Here is a 24338-nt window from a genome sequence, read left to right on the forward strand (position 1 = left end):
AAAGTATAACAATAAATTTCACAACAACAATAAATTTCACAAAGTACTTAAAAAAAAAAAAATCACATTTTTCCATTAAAGCAGTTCTGGAGACATTTGCTTGAACAGTCTTTTTTCCCAGTCCATAAGCAAGCAATATGAAAAAGATTTCCTTAATTATCTACTCAAACATTTTTGCTATTTACTTTCATTGTACCTATACTATTATTCAGTAGAAAAAATGGACTTAACTGTGCAGGAAATGAATCTCCTCATACACCCACCATATAGTGCAAAAATGTGCAAAGGTCTGTTTTTTTCTTTCGATCACTACATAGCCTAATGCCACACAAGCAGCGCTGTTACAAACATATTCTGAAGGTCAATGCTAAGGTTGACAAAGTTTCCTTCCTTGGACCAGAAGGAGATACTGACAAACCACTGGAAGAGATTCTAAAACAACTACCCAGAAATAACACCCAAAGACCCACTCAGTGTGTGAACCAGTTGAGTGGAGTGGACTAACTGGGGGTGGAAATGGGCCCAGAGTTTGCTCAGCAGAATTTCCCAGACTACCTCTTCCTCTCAACACACTGACATGCTACCACCACCACCAACACTAGGAACACCTCACCGAGTATGCCAGCAATGCTTATAAACTTTATAAAACACATTATTATATTTTCTTATAAAGCATATATTTTAACTGAACTCAGCCTTGCCATTCACAAAAATAGAAAAGTTCCCATTTCAAGCTGTCTCATGTACACTTTTCAAATCTAACATATTGTAATCACAAAACAGAAAATAAAATTATTTTTTCTACCTTTTGTTCTCTGATCAATATTCAAATCTTGTTGGTCCCAGGCTCTTGTTGTCTTGCTTGCCAGGGTCTCCTTTCTCCGTGCTAACCATCCGTCTGCCATCTCTGTTCTCCCCTTCCGTTTCCCTTCCCTCTCCCGGAGATCTGGCATCTTTCCTTTTTTTTGTCTCCATCCACAGATTCACCTTTTCTCAACTCCCCACCACCCCAGGATCCACCATCTCTCCCTTTCTGTTCCCAACTATCCTCCTATCCAGTATCTCTATCCCCCCTCCACACCATCCCCTGTTTCCAAGTTCTCTCCCTTTCTGTTCCTTCCCTCCCTAAATCCCATTATGCACCATCTCTCTCCCACTCCTCTGTTTTTAGACCCATTATTTCTAACCCCCAAAGTCTGGCATATGCATGTATCTTTGAACCCCCCCTTCCCTCTCTCCCTCTGTGTACTTTTACACCAGGACCCCCCTCCCCCGAAGGTCTGTCCCCCCTCCGAAGGGCTACACCCCACCCCTGAAGACCTGCACCCCCCGAAGGACTTTACCTCCCACCCGAAGGTCTGTCCCCCTCTGAAGGCCTAAACCCCACCCCTGAAGGACTGCACCCCCCCCCCCGAAGGCCTGCACTCCCTTGAAGGTCTGCACCCCCCCGAAGGCCTGTCCCCCCCTTGAAGGCCTGTCCCACCCCCTTGTAGGCCTGTCCCCCCTTTAAGGCCTGCCTGCCTGCCTTTCCCCCCCTTGAAGGCCTGTCTCCCCCTTGAAGGCCTGCACCCCCCTTGAAGGCCTGCACCCCCCCTTGAAGGCCTGCACCCCCCCTTGAAGGCCTGTCCCCCCCCTTGTAGGCCTGTCCCCCCCCTTGTAGGCCTGTCCCCCCCCCCCTTGTCGGCCTGCCCCCCCCTTGAAGGTCTGCCTGCCTTTCCCCCCTTGAAGGCCTGCACCCCCCTTGAAGGCCTGCACCCCCCCTTGAAGGCCTGTCCCCCACCCTTGTAGGCCTGTCCCCCCCCTTGTAGGCCTGTCCCCCCCCCTTGTAGGCCTGTCCCCCCCCTTGAAGGCCTGCCTGCCTTTCCCCCCTTGAAGGCCTGCACCCCCTTGAAGGTCTGCACCCCCCCAAAGGCCTACACCCCCCCCCCGAAGGTCTGCACCCCCCTGAAGGCCTGCCTGCCCCCCTTGAAGGCCTGCACCCCTTGAATGTCTGCACCCCCCCCCGAAGGCCTGTCCCCCCTTGAAGGCCTGCCTGCCTGCCTGTCACCCCCCTCCCCCTTGAAAGCCTGCTTGCCTGCCCGCCCGCCCCACCCTGAAGGCCTGATGCCCCGACCAACCCCGAAGGACCGCTCGCCCCCCTGGCCTCCCCGCACCACCTATGAACAGCCGCAGCAGGATCGCGAAGTCAGCGTCGGGTACCAGCCCTAAGGGGGTGTTCCCGGCCTTGCCGTTCAGTCCCCCGCCACCCCCGAAGGACCGCTCGCCCCCCTGGCCTCCCCGCACCACCTATGAACAGCCGCAGCAGGATCGCGAAGTCAGCGTCAGCGATCCCTGCTGCTTCCTGCGCCACGGTCCCGCCCCTCCTCTGACGTCAGAGGAGGGGCGGGATCGCGTCGTAGGAAGCAGCGCAGGGATGCTGACGCTGACTTCGCGATCCTGCTGCGGCTGTTCATAGGTGGTGCGGGGAGGCCAGGGGGGCGAGCGGTCCTTCGGGGGTGGCGGGGGACTGAACGGCAAGGCCGGGAACACCCCCTTAGGGCTGGTACCCGGGGCGGCCCGCCCCCCCCCGCCCCCCCCTAGGTACGCCACTGGATCTAATTGACAACAAAATGACACACTTAGAGGAAAGAGCAGAGGAAGTACATACTGAGGTTATACAAAACAAACAAGCCTGGAAGGAAATGGAAATATTAAAGAAAGATCTGGAAGACTGTGTGAATAGAGAAAAAAGAAATAATTTAAGAATTATTGGGATGCCGGAAGGAGTGGAAAAAAATGATCCTATCAATTTCTTAGAACAATTCCTCCCAAAGATACTGCCTATAAAATCCAAGGTGCCTCTTGAAATAGAGAGGGCACACAGAATACCGGGACAGAAAACAACCACACAAAAAGGTCCAAGAACTTTTATTTTTAAACTACTAAGATATCAACATGTAGTTGAAATATGCCAGCTAGCTAAAGCAAATAAAAACCTAAGATGTCAAGATGCACGGATACATATTGTGCCAGACTTTGCTAGAGAAACTGCTCAAAAAAGAAAACAACTCCTTGATTTAAGACCTCAGCTACGAGCACTAGGGGCAAGATATGGATTACTCTACCCAGCGGTGATGAAGGTAACATTAGGAAATAAAACACAAAATTTTAATGATTCTAAAAAACTAGCAGAATACCTTGAAACATTTGAACAACCAATGACATCTTAAAAAGAAACTTTGGGAATATTTTAAAGTATTTAATATAACAAGAAGACATTAATAACTTTTCACTTTGATTTATTATATACAAAATAATCTAAACATTAAAAAACTGTAAAAACCGTTTAGAATGCTAGAAATTTTTTAAAAAAAGCAAATAACAGGAAAATGGAACAACTTGAAAAGAATGCAAACATGTCAGTAACAGAATGTTGTGGAGGGGAAAAGAAAAAAAAAAAAAAAAAAAAGAACATTGATCTACCTGGAGAATTCAATATATATGCAGCTGAAGGGACGAGATGGAGGAGCTTTTTGAAAGATATCCTCTTGCAGCATGGATTATATGCTCACGGAGAGAAATGGAGAAAGGTGGAACACTAGAGATACTATGTTTGCTGAGTTGCTGAGTAGAGGAAGGGATCTGCGTGTCAACAGGAAGTACAAACAGTAGTGCAACCTGCGTGAAAACTTGTGGTCGATTGGGAAGTGTCTCATTAAAAAAAAAAAAAAAAAATCCTGAATAGAAGGCTACCAACACATGAGTAAATTACAAACTGAATCTGCCCTGCTCCTATGAATATCCTGGAAGACCCAGACGCTAAGATGTGGAACATAATGACTACAATTATATTAGTAAAAGAAGCAGAAAGTTAATTCCCACCCAGTTGGAGGAGAACAGCTGAGCCCTTCCTTTATGTTTGCCATATGTGCAAACAAGCTTGTAACCATTCCCAGCTGATACACTGAACTAACTGTTATGCATTCTTGGCATGTTCCCTGACAAAGATAGTGAAGAACGTTAAGTTTATTATAGAAGTACTTTAAAAAAAAAAAAAAAAAATTGTCTTCAAATGTTGTATTTCTACTATATCTTTTTCTCATCTATTTTATTCTCATCCTTCTCATACTTTACACATATAATTTTGAAAGAAAGATATTGCATTTTATTGGATATTTATTTACCAATGACTTTCACTATATACTTAAACTGAATTTATTTATTTACTTAAAAATGGGTTAATAGATACTTTGACTAACCTGACAATTGATATATTGCAATTTTAGGAATCCAGAATAATAATAAATATGTAATAAACACTTTCTAGGCTTTTAAGTTTTTAGTAATGCCTTTAAGTTCTTAGGAACTAAGCTTTTAGTCAGGCTTGATTGAATTATATGAAACTCTGTTAAAATCCTGTAGATTAGAATCATTTCTTTGCTCTATTCTGTTTTAGAGTAATTTTTTGTAAAATAAAGAAAGGTAAGAATTATAAGGGGAAAAAAAAAATAGATATATATATATATTTCTGAAAATGAATAAAAGAGAAAATAAATATAACAAATATTAGTATAAGGATATATTATACTATGTTATTAGCATGGAGTAATAAGTATAAAACTATAATTTATTTTTTAGCTTGTAATGGAGTAATGTTAAACCTGATCTATGTTGTGTTTCCAAGTGATCGTATACAAATGGGGTGGGAAGGGAGGGAATGGGAGGGTATTAAATTTTAAGGGTAGGGGTAAAATAGATAATTCCTCAAACTATCTTATTTATGGGAAAATGAAGTTCATAAAAAACATTGCAGATGGGATTGTTATAATACATATTACATTAAAATTAAATGGATCTTAAAATAATCTCTTTAAATGTTAATGGTCTAAATCACCCGATTAAAAGAAAAAAGGCATTATTATTTTTGAAAAGGCAAAACGCTGATATATGCTGCATACAAGAGACCCATTTATCAAATAATGAATCCATAAAGCTAAAAGATGATTGGGTCAAGCAATGTTACTTTTCTGCAGCAATAGGAAAAAAAGCTGGAGTTGCAATATTAATAAATAAAAAATGTTCCGCTTCATTTAAGTTTAAGGCAGCTGATCCTTTAGGAAGATGGATATATATAGAAATGGACATGGGAAATACCACCATGACGCTTTTCAATATATATGCCCCTAATTCAAATCAAAATGAATTTTTTAAAACTCTGCAACAGTTGATTCTTCCACTGGCTACTTCAAATTTAATAGTGGCAGGAGATTTCAATGCTGTGATGGATCCATTGATAGATAAAAGCCCGAGAAGATTTATAAAATCATTAGGTCTTGACAATTTGGTGCAATCTTGTGATTTAAAGGATATTTGGCGTATACTTCATTTTGATGGTCGGGAATTTTCGTTTTGTTCACAAGTCCATAATTCTTTTTCTAGAATAGATTATATTTTTGTTTCTAATCAATTAGTACATCAAGTCACACAGGCTGTCATTGATCCAATTGTATTATCTGATCATGGTGGAGTGTGGATTGAAATTAAAATAATAGATCAAAATATAAACAGACCTATATGGAAATTGAATAATACATTGCTTGCAGATAATGACTTTTGTACAAATCTTATAAAAAAAATAGAAGAATATTTTCAAATTAATGATACAGAAGAAATTTCCATAGAGACTTTATGGGATGCGTTTAAAGCATATACTAGAGGACAAATTATTTCTTATTCAGCAATGAAAATAAAAAAAGAAAAACAACAATTTATAGAATTAGAAAAATTAATAAAGTCTCTAGAATCAAAATTAATTGAAAAATGGGATTATTTGACACAACAAGAATTGTTAAAAGCTAAAGGTAAATATAATGAAATTTCTTCAAAAATCATTAGAAAAGATTTATTTGTACAACAAGCTCTGTATTATGGAAATTCGAATAAGGCGGGAAGATTGCTTGCAAATTATCTCAAAGCAAAAAAGAAAAAAACAAAAATAATTGCAATTCAAAATGAAAATAAAGAAATGTTATCTCAAACTAATCCCATAATAAAACAATTTTTAAAATTCTATAAAGATTTGTATTCTTCCGAGCCCTATTCAGAAAAGGAAAAAGATGGAATAGAATTTTTAAAGTTAATAAATGGACCAAAGATTCCTGAACATATAAAACGAAGTTTAGAAGAACCAATATCCTTAAAAGAGTTAGGTACAGCATTGAAGTCCCTCAGAGTTGGATCCGCTCCAGGTGGAGATGGTTATACAGTAGAGTTTTATAAATCATTCCAAAACATCATAATGCCCTATTTATTAAAATTATATCAGAAACAACTAAATAAAGGTTGTATTACAGGTACTATGGCTGAATCAATAACTATAGTTTTACCTAAGCCAAATAAAGATCCTACTTTGGTATCAAACTATAGACCTATTTCTTTAATAAATGTGGATGGAAAAATTTTAACTAAGGCAATAGCATTAAGATTGGCTAAAGCTCTCCCTTTCATTATTGATATGCATCAAACAGGTTTTGTTGCTCAAAGACATTCGTCTCATAATACTAGATTGGCACATCACATGTTATATTTGACAAAATCCATCAATGACCCAGCATTCTCTATTTCATTAGATGCGGAAAAAGCTTTTGATAGAGTGGAATGGTCCTTCATGTTTCAGACAATGGAATGGTTTGGTATAGGATCCGGTTTTATACAAATAATAAAGGCATTGTATAACTCCCCTGTTGCTAGATTATATATTAATAATGATTTTTCAGAAAAATTTATTCTACAAAGAGGGGTTAGACAAGGATGCCCACTATCTCCTTTGCTTTTTGATATCGTTTTAGAACCCTTGTTATTAGCTATAGAACAGATAAAGGAGATACAGGGTATTCCACATTCAGATAGAGAATATAAACTATCAGCATATGCGGATGATATATTACTTTATTTGAGAAATCCGGAAACAACCATTCCAAAGCTACTCGAACTGATTGAAAGATTTGGAAAATTTTCAGGATATAAAATAAACTGGAATAAATCAGAAGTACTTCCACTCAACGTACATTGTACAAAAAGTTTATTTGACTCATTTTCTTTTATTTGGAAAGAGGAAGGATTAAAATACTTAGGAATTTGGATTACAAAAACTATAGAAGAAACTATGATAATCAATGAAAAAAATTTATTACAAAAAGTGTCAGAAATGTGTGAGCAATGGAATCCTTTGTGCATATCTTGGTGGGGGAGAGTGCAAACTGTAAAAATGATGATTTTACCAATAGTTTGTTATCAAATGGGTATGATACCAATTTTTTTCCAGGGGTCTTTTTACAAAAAATTGGATAAAATATTAACAAAATTTATTTGGCTTGGAAAAAACCCCAGAATTGCTCTAGTATCTTTACAAAGACCAATTGAGGAGGGAGGGGTAAATTTTCCAAATTTTTATAGGTACCATCAAGCCTATATTATGCGTCATGGTATGTATTGGATCCTCCCAGAACCCATTGAACATATACCAGATTGGTTCTGGTTAGAATGAAGATTAATGTTTCCTTTACGTCTGAGTCATGTGATAAGTATTCAAATGCCAAGGTTATATAAAGATCATAAAATATTAATGGATACTTGGAAAACTATAAGATATATAAGTAATCTAACTCCTATTCCAATAACTAAATCAACGACTCAAACAATATGGCTTAACCCAAAGATCAAAGTTGGCGGTTTTAAAATTATCTGGAAACATTGGATGATGGCTGGAATTCGTATTTTAGAAGATGTAATAAATAAAGGTAAACTGCTTGAGTTTTCACAATTGCAAAATAAATTTGGTTTAAATAAATCACAATATTTCAGATGGTTGCAATTGAAGCAGGCCATTCAGACAGGGTTCTCTGAATGGAAAAATCTTAATAATTATCATAGTATGGAATTCTTATGTTTTCAGATAGATTCCATGGGACACCAGGCCGCAATGTGGTATAAATTAATATCTGGATTTATACATTAAAAAAAAAAAAATGGTCTTAGAGATATTTGGAGCATTGAGATTAAGCATCAAATTAATGCATCTCAATGGCCACGACTTTGGTCTTGGAGGATAAGATGTACAATGTCAGCATCTATGAGACAAACTTGGTTTTTTATTTTACATAGAGCTCTATGGACCCCTACACGTTTACATAGAATTGATAGCTCTAAGTCTAATAGATGCTGGCATTGTCATCTAGAAGCAGGGACATTAGATCATCTTTTATTCTATTGTCCATTCATATTAACATTTTGGAAATCAATTTGGCCCCAAATAAATAGGATGTTAGAAAATCCAGTAGCCTTGACATATGATACAATTCTATTTGGTACTACAATGAGAGCCCATAGTCAAATCTCATCAAATAACAACAAACTTTTATTTATAATGACTGGAATAGCAATACAGCAAATTACACGTAATTGGAAAAATTGGGACAGATTGAACTATAATTTCTGGTGGAACTCAGTTTGCCATATATATAAGATGGAACATGCATTTGCAACACAAAAAGGATATATGAATAAGTTCAAGAAAATTTGGGGACCATTAACAGAATATTGCAATATTTGAATTTCATTTTCCCATGATAAGAAAATAGTATAAAGAAGGAGGGGGGAGGGGTTAAGGGGAGGGAATTATTCTCTTTATCATATATTATAAATAAAATATTATAATAGATGATATTCTTACATGAAAATAACGTAATAAAGGGAGGGGGAAAAGGTTCATATTTAAATAATAATTGATAAAATCATTACAATATATATATTGTATAACTTTATAAGAAAAATAATTACAATTATATGATATATAAAACCATAAGAAAAATAAGACAAGAAATGTTATATATAAAATATATTATAAAAATATCAAGTGTATTGTTAAGATAATTGTATGAAAATTTATGACACTTGTTGTTAAATGGAAAAAAAATTCAATAAAAAAACTTAAACAAAAAAGAAAAAATTTCAACAGCCGTTGAAAAACGCGTCTTCTTAGCTCCGCGGAAACTAAGAAATTGGGGACCGCGCGCCTCTGTCGGGCGGGAAGGCACTCGTGCGTGCGCGGTGCGGCCTACCAGAACTTTCCAAGTTCTTAGAGTGCAATCACTCTAAAATTGTCCGTACCGGGGCTCCGTCGGTGCCGTCACCCATCAGTCAAGAATATGCTGCCTGCTTGTCCTGGGATAATGTCTATATCTCATTGTGTCCAGCATTGTATCTCTGTGTCCCTACCACATCCTCATCCAGCATCATTCCTCTGTGTCCCTGTCCCAATGCTCCCCTTATGTCCCACATATCCCCTATACAAGTGTCCAGCTTCTCCCCTTTCTTTGCCCTTTCCACCCAACATGGTCTTTCTGTCCTATGCCTTTCTTACTCCCCCATGTGGTCCAGTATTTCTCTCTTCCTTTCTTCTCCACCCCTGCTCAGTATATCCTTCCCTCCCTTAAATCAGTTTCCTACAGGGAAGCATGTCCCCCCTTCCCTCTCTCTACCCTTCATCCAGCATTTCTCTCTTACTTACTTTAACCCTCAATAGTCTGACATCTCCCCCTCTAATTCTCTCTTTGATTCCCTCACAGTTAGTCCAACATCTCTCCTGTCCCTTTCCCTGCAGAGGTCTAGAACCTTCCTCCCTAACCCCCCCCACAAGCCTCTCCTTTCTGTGCAGCATCTCTCCTTCTTCCTCATTGCCTAACCTTCACTACAAATCCAGCATCTCTCCCTCTCCCTTCTTCCCCCCTTCCACAGTTTGGCATCTCCCCTCTACCCCCCATTTCTTTACATGTAATCTAGCATCTCTCTTGTCCCCACTGCTCTATAAGTCCAGTACTTTTCCCTTCTGCCCCCTGTAGGTGGAGCACCTCTCCCTCTTCCTCACCACAGCCCACCATATGAGTCTAACGTCTTTCCTTCTTCCTCTCAGTCCCCCCTTCCTCAGGCTTCAAACCTTTCTTTTCCCAAACTCATTACACCCAGTCTGGGCCACTACTGGATCGTTACCTCTGCTGCAACTTCCTTTTCAACTTTGGCAGAAAGTGGCAGAAAGGAGGATTTGGCATCAGCCTAGACTGTGTGTATTCACTGCCAGTAAAAAAAAAAGGTTCAAGGAACAGGGAAGTACTGGACTTGAAAGGGAAAGGGTAGGGGCCTGTGAAAGAAATACTGGGACGTGTTACACTTGCGGCACAGAGAAGAAGAGGTCAGGGAAGAGAGAAAGATGCTGCAATCTTTACAGGAGAAACCCAAATAAGAGTCACATGATGGCTGAGAATTTACCAAATCTCTTTGAGGCCTTGAAAACAACTCATAAGCGGACAGTTAACACCAACAAAAGATTAATTCTCAAAAGCTACAGTTAAAAAAAAATTAGAAAGGAAATGCACAACCATAACATGCAAAATGATATAAAGGAGCAAAGAAAGCTACTTACTGGGTAGGCAGGCAGAAGTCCTCCAGGTCCCATGATGTATTGGTTATGCAACAAGGGTGGTACTCCTTGAGCAAGATTGGGGGGAGCTTTTCCTGTGAAGTAAAAACTATATAAATTTAAAAAGAAACCAAAGTTTGAAAGAAAAATACTCTGATCTGTAATCTGTAAGTTGCTATATAAAACCTAAATACTTAAGAAAACTACATATTGGTCTAAACTCAATAAAGCAGACAGATTGCCATAATTAAAATAAAAGGAAAGGAAAACAATTACCAGTACACAATTGAATAGATAAGATATATTTAAATAACCAAATAATTAATAGTGCAGTATTTCAAAGTCATTAAGCTCCAGAAAATTATCCTACATGACAATTTCTATATGTTGGATTAGTTTATTGTGACTTAGAATGATATCAACTTTGGGAAGGTAAAGTTGGTAAATGATCAGATCACCCATAGGTATTAGGGAAATAGAGTGAATTAGCAAAAAAAGCATATGGTGACTGAGAGGAGCAATTTTGCATGCAAACTGAGGAAGGGAAACCAGGGATAGCTGCATCACTAACTGCAGAAGGTCAGTGGACATACTCTGTGTTAAAACAAGGGGTAGGGGGAGTAAGGAAGGAAGAGCGAGGACAATGTGACTGAAGCAATTGCTCCTGATTAGAATAGCCATTGCTGGAGAGAAAAAGTAAGAGAAACAAAATATGATAGAAGGTACAACCATATGGTCCATCTATTTTTTTACCATAAGAACTTAAGAATACCCATTCTGGGTCAGACCAATGGACCATCTAGTCCAGTTTCCTGTTTCTAACAGTGGCCAATTAAAGTCACAGTACCTGGCAGAAATCCAAACAGAAGCAACATTACATACTACAAATTTATGGCAAGTAGTGGCTTCCCCCATGTCTGTCTCAATAGCAGACTATGGACTTTTTCTCCTGGAATTGTCCAAACCCAGTTATAAAAACTGCTGTAACCACATCCTCTGACAGCAAGTTTCAGAGTTTAAATATTCTTGAGATAATAATATTTCCTCCTATTTGTTTTAAAGTATTTCCATGTAATATCATTGAGTATCCTCTGTTTTTTTGTGCGTTTTGAAACTTTGAAAACTCAATTAAATTTCACCCATTCTATACCACTCAGGATTTTGCAGACCTTAATCACATCCCCCCTCAACCATCTCTTTTCCAAGCTGAAGATCCTTTAAAAAATGGAAAAAGGATCCCAATGAAGAAAATAAGAAGAGACATAAGCACTGGCAAGTTAGATGCAAAACATTGTTAAAGAAAGCTAAATAAGGATATGAAGAACAACTTGTCAAAGAGGCAAAAACTCATAATAACAATTTTTGTAGGTATATTAAAAGCAGAAAACCTGGGAGGGAATGTGTGGAACAGTTGGATGATCAAGGAGTAAAAGGTGCACTCAGTGAGGATAAGGTCATAGCTGAGAGACTGAATGAATTCTTTACTTCGGTCTTTACGGAAGAAGATGAAAGAAATCTTCCAGAACCGGAAATGGTTTTCAAGGGTGATGAGGCAGATGAATTGAAATAAATCTCGGTGAACCTGGAAGATTTACTAAGCCAAATCATAGTAACATAGTAGACGGCAGATGAGGACCCAAATGGTCCATCCAGTCTGCTCAACCTGATTCAATTTAAATTTTTTTTATTTTTTCTTCTTAGCTATTTCTGGGCAAGAATCCAAAGCTCTACCCGGTACTGTGCTTGGGTTCCAACTGCCGAAATCTCCATTAAAACCTACTCCAGCCCATCTAAACCCTCCCAGTCATTGAAGCCCTCTCCAGCCCATCCTCCACCAAACGGCCATATACAGACACAGACCGTGCAAGTCTGCCCAGTACTTGCCTTAGTTCAATATTTAATATTATTTTCTGATTCTAGATCCTCTGTGTTCATCCCATGCTTCTTTGAACTCAGTCACCGTTTTCCTCTCCACCAACTCTCTCAGGAGCGCATTCTAGGCATCCACCACCCTCTCCGTAAAGTAGAATTTCCTAACATTGTTCTTGAATCTACCACCCCTCAACCTCAAATTATGTCCTCTGGTTTTACCATTTTCCTATCTCTGGAAAAGATTTTGTTCTACGTTAATATCCTTCAAGTATTGGAACGTCTATCTTCCCTGTCCCTCCTTTCCTCTAGGGCAGGAGTTGGAACTCCGGTCCTCGAGAGCCATATTCCAGTCGGGTTTTCAGGATTTCCCCAATGAATATGCATTGAAAGGAGTGCATGCAAATAGATCTCATGCATATTCATTGGGGAAATCCTGAAAACCCGACTGGAATACGGCTCTCGAGGACTGGAGTTCCCTACCCCTGCTCTAGGGTATACATTTTCAGGGCTTCCAGTCTCCTCATAAGTCTTCTGGCGCAAGCCTCCTATCATTTTCTTCGCCCTCCTCTGGACTGCTTCAAGTCTTCTTACGTCCTTCGCCAGATATGGTCTCCAAAACTGAACACAATACTCCAAGTGGGGCCTCACCAATGACCTGTACAGGGGCATCAACACCCTTTTCCTTCAACTGGCTACGCCTCTCTTTATACATCCCAGCATCCTTCTGGCAGCAGCCACCGCCTTGTCACACTGTTTTTTCGCCTTTAGATCTTCGGACCTATCACCCCAAAGTCCCTCTCCCCGTCCGTGCATATCTCCCAGCATATATGGTTCCTTCCGATTATTAATCTCCAAATGCATTACTCTGCATTGAATTTTAGTTGCCAGGCATTAGACCATTCCTCTAACTTTTTCATATTTTCCACTCCCTCTTCGGTGTCTACTCTTGTTACAAATCTTGGTATCATTTTTAAAAAGGCACACTTTTCCTTCTAACCCTTCAACAATGTCACTCACAAACATATTGAACAGGATCGGCCCCAGCACCGAACCCTGAGGGACTCCATTACTCACCTTTCCTTCCTCCGAGCGACTTCCATTAACTACCACCCTCTGGCGTCTGTCCGACAGCCAGTTTCTAACCCAGTTCACCACTTTGGGTCCTAACTTCAGCCTTTCAAGTTTGTTCAACAGCCTCCTATGAGGAACTGTATCAAAGGCTTTGCTGAAATCTAAGTAAATTACATCTAACATATGTCCTCGATCCAGCTCTCTGGTCACCCAATCAAAAAATTCAATCAGGTTCGTTTGGCATGATTTACCTTTTGTAAAGCCATGTTGCCTCGGATCCTGTAACCCATTAGATTCAAGGAAGTACATTATCCTTTCTTTCAGCAACACTTCCATTATTTTTCCAACAACCGAAATCAAGCTCACCGGCCTGTAGTTTCCTGCTTCATCCCTGTGACCACTTTTGTGAATAGGGACTACATCCGCTCTCCTCCAATCCCCAGGAATCACTCCCGTCTCCAGAGATTTGTTGAACAAGTCTTTAATAGGACTCGCCAGAACTTCTCTGAGCTCCCTTAGTATCCCGCGATGGATCCTGTCTGGTCCCATCGCTTTGTCCACCTTCAGTTTTTCAAGTTTGCTCATAAACACTCTCCTCCATGAACGGCACAGAATCTACTCCATTTTCTCATGTAACTTTGCCAGACAATCTCGGTCTTTCTCCAGGATTTTCTTCTGTGAACACAGAACAGAAGTATTTGTTTAGCACATTTGCTTTTTCCTCATCACTCTCTACATATCGGTTCCCAGCATCTTTTAGTTTAGCAATTCCATTTTTCATCTTCCTCCTTTCACTAATATATCTGGTACAATTTTTGTCTCCCTTTTTTTTTACATTTTTAGCCATTTATTCTTCGGCCTGTGCTTTCGCCAGACGTATCTCTCTCTTGGCTTCTTTCAGTTTCACCCTGTAGTCCTTTCTGCACTCCTCTTGGGTTTTTTTTATATTTCACACGAACGCCAACTCTTTCCCCTTTATTTTCTCCGCCACTAGTTTGGGGAACCATATCGGCTTACTTTTTCTCTTGTTTTGTATTTATTTTCTTCACATAAAGGTCCGTAACCATTTTTATCGTTCCTTTTAGCTTAGACCACTGTCTTTCCATTTCTCTTATGTCCTCCCATCCTAACAGCTCTTTCTTCAGGTACTCTCCCATTTCATTAAAGTCCGTACGTTTGACATCTAGGACTTTAAGTATCGTGCGGCCGCTATCCACTTTAGCCGTTAGATCAAACCAAACCGTTTGATGATCGCTACTTCCCAGGTGAGCACCCACTCGAACATTAGAGATACTCTTTCCATTTGTGAGGACCAGATCCAATATCGCTTTTTCCCTCGTGGGTTCCATCACCATTTGTCTGAGCAGAGCCTCTTGAAAGGCATCCACAATCTCCCTACTTCTTTCTGATTCTGCAGACGGAACATTCCAGTCTGCATCTGGCAGGCTGAAATCTCCCAACAGCAGCACCTCCTCTTTCCTTCCAAACTTTTGGATATCCACAATCAGATCCTTATCAATTTGCTGCGATTGAGTCAGAGGTCTGTAGACTACACCCACGTAGACAGAAATTCCATCTTCTCTTTCCAGAGTGATCCATATCGCTTCTTCCTCTCCCCAGGTCCCTTGCATTTAGATCGCTTGGATATTGATCTTTACATAGAGAGCTACTCCTCCACCTTTTTGACCATCCCTGTCCTTCCTAAAAAGATATCTCAGTATGTTTGCATCCCATCCATGTAATTCACTGAACCATGTCTCTGTGATAGCGACAATATCTAGATCTGCCTTTAACATCAGGGCATGCAGATCATGAACTTTGTTGTTTAGACTGTGAGCATTTGTGGTCATCACTTTCCAGCTATTTTTCAGCAGTAATCTCCTTTTTCGTATAGATTTTGTTTCATTTCACTTTCCATTGCAATGCTAAGAAATGAGTTGCTGATATTGTTCATGTTGCAATCTTTACTACTATCACATCTTTTCTTTTGCCGGGGGTGGTCTCTATAATTGTCCTTCATAAATACACCACCCCCACCTTCTAGTTTAAATGCCTAGAAACATATTGTCTAAATTTCTCTGCAAGGTGTCTTTTTCCTGCTGTAGTAATATGTAGCCCATCAGTGCAATATAGCTTCTTGTCCTTCCATGTATTTCCCCATCTGCCTATGTACCTGAAGCTTTCTTGATGACATCAGGCTTTGAGTCATCTATTAAAGTCCTCTGTGGTTTTCACTCTTTGCTCTCCCTTTCCATATGCAGGCAGTATTTCAGAAAATGCTAAAATCTTTACAAAAGGTTTCAAGCCCTCACCAAGCTCTTGAAAAGTTTTCTGTGTTGCAAGTGTGGAGTTGTTGGCCATGTCATTTGTTCCCAGATGGATAACAACATCAGTGTTAAAAATCCTTAGTTTTTTCCTGGATGACATTTCATTATTTTGATCTCCTCGCCTTGTGTTCTAAGGTTAATCAACAAGGTTAATGCCAAGGTTAATCAACAAGTTAAAGAGTGTCACTTGGACTGGATGGTATACATCCCAGGATACTGAAAGAACACAAAAATGAAATTGCTTATCTGTTGTTAGTGATCTGTAACCTGTTACTAAAATCATCTGTAGTACCTGAAGATTGAAGGGTAGACAATGTTATGCCGATTTTTAAAGGGGTTCCAGGGGAGATCTGGGGAATTACAGACTGGTAAAGCCTGCCCTCAGTGCCAGTCAAAATAGTGGAAACAATTATAAAAATTAAAATTGTTAAACATGGAGACAAACATGATTTAATGAGACAGTCAGCATGGGTTCAACCGAGGGAGGTCTTGTCTCACCAATTTGCTTGACTTCTTTGAAGGGGTGAATAAACATGTGGATAAAGGTGAGCCATTTGATGTAGTATATCTAGATTTCTAGAAAGCTTCTGATAAAGTTCCTCATCAGAGGCTCCTAAGAAAATTAAAGAGTCAAAGGATAGGAGGCAATGTTCAATTGTGGATTAAAAATTGGTTATTGGACAGAAAACAAATGGTAGTGTTAAATGGCCATTTTTCTCAACAGGACTGATGCTATTTAACTTATTTATAAATAATCTGGAAATCAGAACTACAAGTTAGGTGAATAAATTTGCAGATTACACTAAACTGTTCAAAGCTGTTAAAACGCATGCAGACTGTGAAAAACTGGAGAAAGACCTTAGAAAATTGTAAGACTGGACGTTCAAATGGAAGATGAAATTTAATGTGGACAAATGAAAAATTATGTATATAGGGAAGAATAATCCAAATCATAGTTACCGGATGCTAGGGTCCACCTTGGGAGTCAGTGCACAAGTAAAGAAATCTGGGTGTCATCGTAGATACGCTGAAACCTTCCACTCAGTGTGCAGCTGCAGCCAAGAAAGCAAACAAGATACTAGGAATTATTAGAAAAGGGATGGTAAACAAGACTAAGAATGTTATAATGCCTCTGTATCGCTCAATGGTGCAACCTCTCTTTGAGCATTGCATTCAGTTCTGGTCTCCTTATCTCAAGAAAGATATAGCGGCACTAAAAATGTTTCAAAGAAGAGGGACCAAGATGATAAAGGGGATAGAACTTCTCTCATATGAGGAAAAACTAAAGAAGTTAGGACTCTTCAGCTTGGAAAAGAGACAGCTGACAGGAGATATAATCAAAGTCTACAAAATCCTGAGTGGTGTAGAATGGGTACAAGTGGATCGAGTTTTTAATGCATCAAGATTTACAAAGACTAGGGGACACTCAAAGTTACAGAGTAATACTTTTAAAACCAATAGGAGGAAATATTTTTTCATTCAGATAAGTTCTGGAATGTGTTGCCAGAGGATGTAGAAAAAGTGGTTAATGTAGCTGGTTTTAAAAAGGGTTTGGACAATTTATTGAAGGTAAAGTCCATAAACTGCTGTTGAGACAGACATGGGCGAAGTTACTGTTTGCCCTGGATCGGTGGCATGGAATGCTGCTACTATTTAGGTTTTTGCCAGGTACTTGTGACTTGGATTGGCCTCCGTGAAGATCGGATACTGGGCTAGATGGAGCATTGGTTTGATCTAGTAAGGCTATTCTTATGTTCTTAACCTCCCACCTATCTGTAGAGGCATGGCTATGGACTTGGCATCATTGGGATTTCTTGGAGGCTGCTGTGCTGCGAGAATCAGAACACTGAGGTTGCCTAGTGTTTCCGTAGTCCTGTCGAGATTCCTGATTTGATTGCAGGGTAGAGGTTCTTCCTGAATACTGATGAAATCACCTAGAGCCTCAAAAATTAGCTTAACCTGACCTTCTAAGGGCTCGTGGTCTACTGTCTGGCAAAACTTTAGGGTGATGATCTGTCACACTGGCCTTAAGATCGTTCAGTCCCTTACCAAATAGCATTTGTCCCTTAGAAGGAAGCCTGCTCAATGTTGCTTTAGAAGCTGAACCTCCTGCCCAATATCTGATCCAGAAATTTTGTCAGTGGAGATAGCATAAGCAGAAACTTTGTTCATTGCTTTGATTAAGTCATAGAGAACCATTTTCTACATAGTCAACCCCCGCCATTACCAGCTGGGAGTAAATGTTGTCGTCCACCATGGGAGTCTGATGCTATCTGGTATGGCAAGCAAGTGCCACGAACGAGGCCGCTGCTTTAATTTCCAAGGCCATGGTTTCGAATTGCCTTTTGAGGACATCTACCCTGCCATCCTGCAAATCCTTTAAAATAGCAGAGAAGTAAGCTTAGTAACCTAGAAACCTGATGGCAGATAAAATAGGCAGGGAAGTACGCTTTGTAACATGATGGCAAATAAAGGCCAAATGGCCCATCAAGTCTGCCCATCCACAGCATCCACTATCTTCTACTCTCCCTAAGATTTCATGTGCCTGTCCTACGCTTTCTTGAGTAAGAGATCTCATGTGCCTATCCCACGCTTTCCTATACTACCAACAAATCCACTTTAGGCTAAACAAACAGCTGCTGAAATTCAGGAGCAATGGGATAGAGTTTGGACATTGTCTTAGTAATCCATAAGGATTCTTCTGGGTTCTTCCAGTGCTCCATGCAAGGAAAAAGTGTAGTCTCAGTCAGAGCTACTCATAACAGAGCACTGTGTAGCTGAGGTCTGCGGGGCTTCCAGATTTAATGCCCACAGGGAATCCGTAATAATCTCCAGCAAGGCTGTCAGCTTGAAAAGGTGGCATACAATCGGGTCCTACCCTTGGTCAAGGGCCACCACTGTCTCTTGACTAACAGCCTCTGCCTTGGACCCCAAATCTCCTAAGAGCAAAGACTCACTCTGGGGTACTAAATGCATTGATTCTGGCCCCCAGTCCTTCTCCAACTGGTCTTCTGGGAACTGGTCAGAAATCCTCTCTGGGGGGTGGGGAATGCACTTTGGGGAGGCAAACCCCCTTGTGCAGTCACAGGTGTACCTTAAGAGGGCACAGGAGTACCCCAACAACTCAAATAAGCTTTCTACATAAGTCTCACAAAAACAGGGGTAAAGCCCTGAGCAGGAAGCCCAGAGGATCCCTTCAGGGATTTACCTTGTTGTCTCTTGGGCTCTGTGGCGTCCACGCATCTGTTTTGCCAAATCGCTCTCCAAGGGCTCTGGGAGGGATTTTCTTCCTGAATAATGAGCCCCTTGTGATTCTTCAATCCTAGAGGTACCAGAGGGGGCTTAACCCAAGGACCCCACCCCCCCTCATCGCAACATGTGGCATATGGATGCTCTTCAGCCAACCATCCAGTGCAAATCTAGCATTATATAGGGGTAGAAAGGTCTGAGGAGTCCATTTTAATTGGTTTTAAACCAAATCAAGAGGTTTTGAGGAAGATAGGGGCTTTTTAATCAATATTGGGAAATCCAAGATGGTCGCTGCAGCAGTGTTCTGGTGCCAAGAAACAGCCCTTGAAAGCAGGAAAGGGGATTTTGGAGGTGGGGAACCCTGTAGCTAGCAGTCGCTAGGCCAAAGGGAAGGGCTGAGAACTGATAATGGCTTTCCAGAACATGGAACCTCAGGAACTCTCCGTGGCCCGGGAATATGCAAGTAGGCCTCTGTCAGATCCAGAGAGGCTAGGAATTTCCCCAGAGCCACCACTATTATGATAGAACAAACTGTCTCCATGTGAAAGCATGGAACCCTGATTGCTGCATTGACGTAAGATTCAGAATGGGTTTCCAATCGTCTGAATCTTTTTTTGACATGAAGTATATGGAGTATCTCTACCTAAGCCTTTGGGCGGCACAGGTTTTATGGCCAGAATCTCCAATAATCTTCTCCTTGTGGTCTCCACCCTGTCTGCTTTTTCTGGTCGCCCCTCTGGGGAGCCTACAAACCAGTCCGTTAGGGGCTGGGAAAATTCCAGCTTATAACTGTTCTGGATGATTTCCAGAACCCAGCGGTCTGAAGATATATGATCTTTACCTTGAGAGGGACAGCTCCGGACCTGGCATCATTGTGTCTTTTTGGAAAATGACACAGGATGGGAACCAGAGGCATGGTTGTTTCTGGATCCGGCAGACCTCTGTCTGTATCCCAGGAAGGATCTCTGGTTAATGGCTCCTAAGTACGTCCAAGACCACCTGGAGCCACAAAAATTAGAGCTCCCTGAACCTCTGTAAGCTTTGGGTCTGCTGTCAGGCAATGATTTTGGAAGAAGATATGCTAGGCTGGCCATGAGATTGTCCAGTCCTTTTCCCAAACATTTGCCTTTTGAAGGGAAATCTGCTGAAAGTAGCTTTGGAGGTGGAGTCACCAGTCCACTACCTGATCCAGAGCATCCGGCGGGCTGAAATCGAATAAGCTAAAGCTTTGATCATGACTCTGATGATGTTTTACAGGGCATCTACTATGTAATCTACTCCTATTAGAAGGACTTGGGATAAAGGCTCATCGCTCTTGCACTCAAGACTACATAACCTGTTATGACAGGCATGGGTAACAAATGAAGCTTCAAAGAGCCTCTTGAGGTTGCTGTCAGACTTCCCCTTGGAAGGATGGCTGTCCTGGAAAGCTCTCCATATCAAATGAATGAATTCTAGAGAAAATGCCATACCAGGCAGCGCTGAGTCTCCTGTAGAAGATTCTAGTGCATCTCTTGGGCTCCACAGCATCCGTGCCCCTGCGTTTAGGTTGACCACCATTCCGGAGTCCAGAAAGGAAAATTGCTCCAACAGAATTCCCACTTGTTCTTCAGCTCTAGAGAACGAAAGGGAGGCTAAGCCGGCAACACCCGCCCCTTTCACATGCTATATGGCACGTGGCACAAGGGTGCTCTTTGGGTGTTCATCCAGCACAAACATGGCATGAACTTGGATCAAAAGAGCCTGAAGACTCAATCCCTGCCACATTTGAGGCAAAATGAGGTGATTTGAAGCTCCAGGAGAGCTTTGAAAAAAGAATCAGGAAGATCCAAGATAGACGTGGTGGAAGCATTTTGGCATCAAAAAATGCCTCAAAAACACTAAAAGGAAACTTAAAAACTAGCAATTTTAGGATGGGAACATGAGGGAATTTGCAGGAACCTTAAAAAACATGATTTTCAGATCCCCCTCATTTCTCTCATAGGCTGTAACAACTTTACTCACTGTGCTGTCAATATGCTGCAGCCTGCCTCAGCTCCTAAGGTAGGTGAATCTGGGAAAAGAAATCACTGCCTCAAACAGAATGTCCTTCCAATATTGAATCTTCAGTTTGCCAGTCTGTCCAGTGTCTGATTGCGCCTCCAACCCCTGAGGATGCATAAAAAATGGAGGGGAGGGAGGCGAAAAGCAACCGGCACCCTGCAAGATTCTGCTGAGCCCCCTACAGATGCCTAACAAACTTCTGCAAGCAGTAGTTGAGCAATGCTACTAGAGGACAGCCCCAAGCTCCAAAAATGATTCTGCAGGCTGGCTAACAGGTACCACTAGGGATTGGTCTGTCAATTGCAATCTCAGTCTGCTTCTTCTCCACACAGGCAGAGCTAGACCCTTGACTAGGGGAGCTCACAGTACCAAAAGATGAAGAAAATATGTAAAAAAAAATCAACCAAAAATAAAGAAATAAACAGAGCAGATCAGAAACACTCCTTCAGGCAGAAGGAAAAAAAAACTGTAGGGAGGCAACAGAGCCCTCTGTGAAGTAGGAGGGATTCAGAAAAAATCCAGAGTGGATTCCTTCTGCAAGGCTTACGGCCACAGGGAGCTATCCTGCTTGTCCAGAATGACACACCTACTGCACTAGAAATAGGTATAACCTTATGGTAGACTTCTGTATCAGCAGGTTACAAATAGCAATTTTGTAAAACTACAAGGTTTACATAGAATAATATACAATGTGAAGTCGGGGGTCAACAAAAGTAAATGAGTAAATAATATTACATGAATAATTGAAATTTCAGGCACTCAGCTCTAAATATAGCACAGCTCTCCCTCGGGATTCAGTTTCACTACTCGTAAATTTGCTTATTCACAATTTTTTTTATCTACTATTTTTTGCAGGCTGCCTGAACCTCCTTGGACCTTACCTGGTGGTCTAGCAGTGACGCGGGGCAGGAGCGATCTTCTTATACTCCTGCCCCGTGCAGAGCCGTCATCAAAATGGCTGCTGTGAGTTCCTGTTGTAGTCTCAAGACATAGGAAGATCGCTCCTGCCTCGTGTCACCACTAGACCACCAGCTAAGGTCGGAGAGGCAGGGGTGAGTAAGAGCCGGCCCTAAAAATTATTTGCACCTAACCCCCACGAATACGGAGGGAGAAGTGTAGAAACAAATTGTTTAACAACTATGTGATGACACTGAAGCAATCGAATAGAAGTAACTTTGGTTGTGCTACTATAAGTGAAGCAAATACTATCAGGTGGTAGGAGTGTTTTAGCTGTTGTAGTCTGACATTTTTAAAAGAGATTCATTTTGCTAAAGAGGCCTACCATGCCCTGCCATTTCTATACAGTTATGTACCTGATGATACTAAAGGCATTCCCCGTGTGGTAGCAACTGGCATGGACACACTGGCAATACTGAGACCCAGGCTGCTTGGACTGTTCATACTGCTTGCCATGCTGACTGAAGAGGTGCTGCTTATAGCCGATGTTGAAACAGTAGAAAAGGTTGTCGTGGGTGTGTTCTCAACACTACTGTACTAGAATTGAGACAAGACAACAACAATTAGTTCAATTTGTCTCACCTCTACTATCTTAATTTAAGATTTCTCCATCTCCATGTAAATGGAACATCGGTTTATGTATACACACTATGGGGCAGATTCTGTAAAGGACATCTAACTTTAGATGTCCACACTGTGGATGTCCTCCAAATTAGGTGTCCAAAAAAAATGGATAATATACCTAATTAATTACTTTAACAAGCAATAATTGAAAGTTAGACATCCAAAGGCTCGACGCAATTCACAAAATAGGTGTTCACAATTTCATGGACACCCATTGGAAAAAGCTGTGCCTAATGGGATAGGCGTGGGCTGGCTCTGATATGGCCATCCATTTACAGAACTGCATGACACTCAGGGTCTGATTCTCCAAAGTGCGTCCCGATTTTAGGCAGCTGTAGGCGTCCTACAGCTGTCTAATCAGCCAATCGGGATGCACGTTTTTTAAAAAAAATGCTCCCCAGGCAGGCCTGAAGGCGCCTCCGGGAGCCTAGGGAGACCCGCAAGATACCTAAGCTTGCCTAAGGGCCTTAGGCGAACCTAGGCGGCCCTACGCGTCTCCCTAGTAGAGGAGAAACGCTAAAATGTAGGCCAGCAAAATGCTGGTCTACATTGTAAGTAGACGTGGCCGCTATACTTATTGCGGCAAGGGATCTCTCTGCCGCTATAAGTATAGCAGGCCGCGGCCTGTCCGATCGCTGGCAGGAGGGTGCCCAATCCCTCCTGCCCGAAGACGCACCCTCCCCCCCCGACAATATTGATCGCTGGCAGGAGGGTGCCCAATCCCTCCTGCCCGAAGACGCACCCTCCCCCCCCCGGCGCTAACAACCCCCAAACCACCAAACTAACCTTTTCTTAAGGCTAGACTGTTCTTGCCCGTCCAGCCAGCAGGCCTGCCTCGTCGAAATGAGGCGGGCCCACCCCTTCCCGGCCCATCCCGCCGAAGCCTAAGGCCTGATTGGCCCAGGCTCTAGAAGCCTGGACCAATCAGGCCTTAGGCATAGCGGGTCCGCCCATCCCCACTAAGTCTAAGGTCTGATTGGCCAATCAGGCCTTAGATTAAGTGGGGATGGGCGGACCCGCTATGCCTAAGGCCTGATTGGTCCAGGCTTCTAGAGCCTGGGCCATTCAGGCCTTAGGCTTCGGCGGGATGGGCCGGGAAGGGGCGGGCCCACCTCATTTCGATGAGGCAGGCCTGCCGGCTAGACAGGCAAGAACCGTCTGGCCTTAAGAAAAGGTTAGTTTGGTGGGGTGGAGGTTTGGGGGTTGTTAGTGCTGGGGGTGGGGTGGGGTGGAGGGAGGGTGATTGGCTGATTAGACAGCTGTAGGACGCTTACAGCTGCCTAAAATCGGGACGCACTTTGGAGAATCAGGCCCTCAGTGTCCAAAAGCATCTACCTAACGCCTACAATGTAGGCATTGCGAAAGCAGGTCTACTTTTCAGCATGAGCTGGGCGCTAGGTAGGTGCGAGTTAGGTGGATGCAACTTAGGCGAGCTTATAGGTGAACAGAGCTTCTATTTTGGGGGATATAGAGGACTCCAGTTTGATATTAAGGTCAAAAGATGTTTAATAATGCATTACCTAAGCAAAGCACATGAAATATATATATATATATATATATATATATTGCATACTAAGCCTTTTATTTTTGGGAGTAAAGAGGACTCCTCTTTGATAGAAAAAGATGTTTAAGAATGCACTACTCAAGCAAAGCACATGAAATATATATAGCATACTAAACTCATTCCCAAAATGCAAAGAGAAAATAACAAGAGAATCCCTTCTCACAACGGCTGTGGTTCA

The 24338-nt window shown here is 41.6% G+C and overlaps 1 protein-coding gene across 11 annotated transcripts in view; it reads right to left on the reverse strand.

Annotated features, from left to right (window-relative positions):
* UBAP2 (ubiquitin associated protein 2) overlaps positions 1 to 24338 on the reverse strand; it is a 553760-nt gene that overhangs the window by 143934 nt on the left and 385488 nt on the right. For all 11 annotated transcript variants that reach the window (XR_004538612.1, XM_033935342.1, XM_033935354.1 and 8 more), the window contains 2 exons: positions 22329 to 22509; positions 10457 to 10548 (listed from right to left, as the gene is read on the reverse strand). Coding sequence is in view for 10 of the 11 variants with exons in the window: in XM_033935342.1 (XP_033791233.1) it covers positions 10457 to 10548; positions 22329 to 22509 (273 nt within the window). In the remaining variant the exon portion in view is untranslated. The remainder of the gene's footprint in view (positions 1 to 10456; positions 10549 to 22328; positions 22510 to 24338) is intronic.

Source organism: Geotrypetes seraphini, chromosome 1, assembly GCF_902459505.1.
Source record: "Geotrypetes seraphini chromosome 1, aGeoSer1.1, whole genome shotgun sequence".
Lineage (NCBI taxonomy): Eukaryota > Metazoa > Chordata > Amphibia > Gymnophiona > Dermophiidae > Geotrypetes > Geotrypetes seraphini.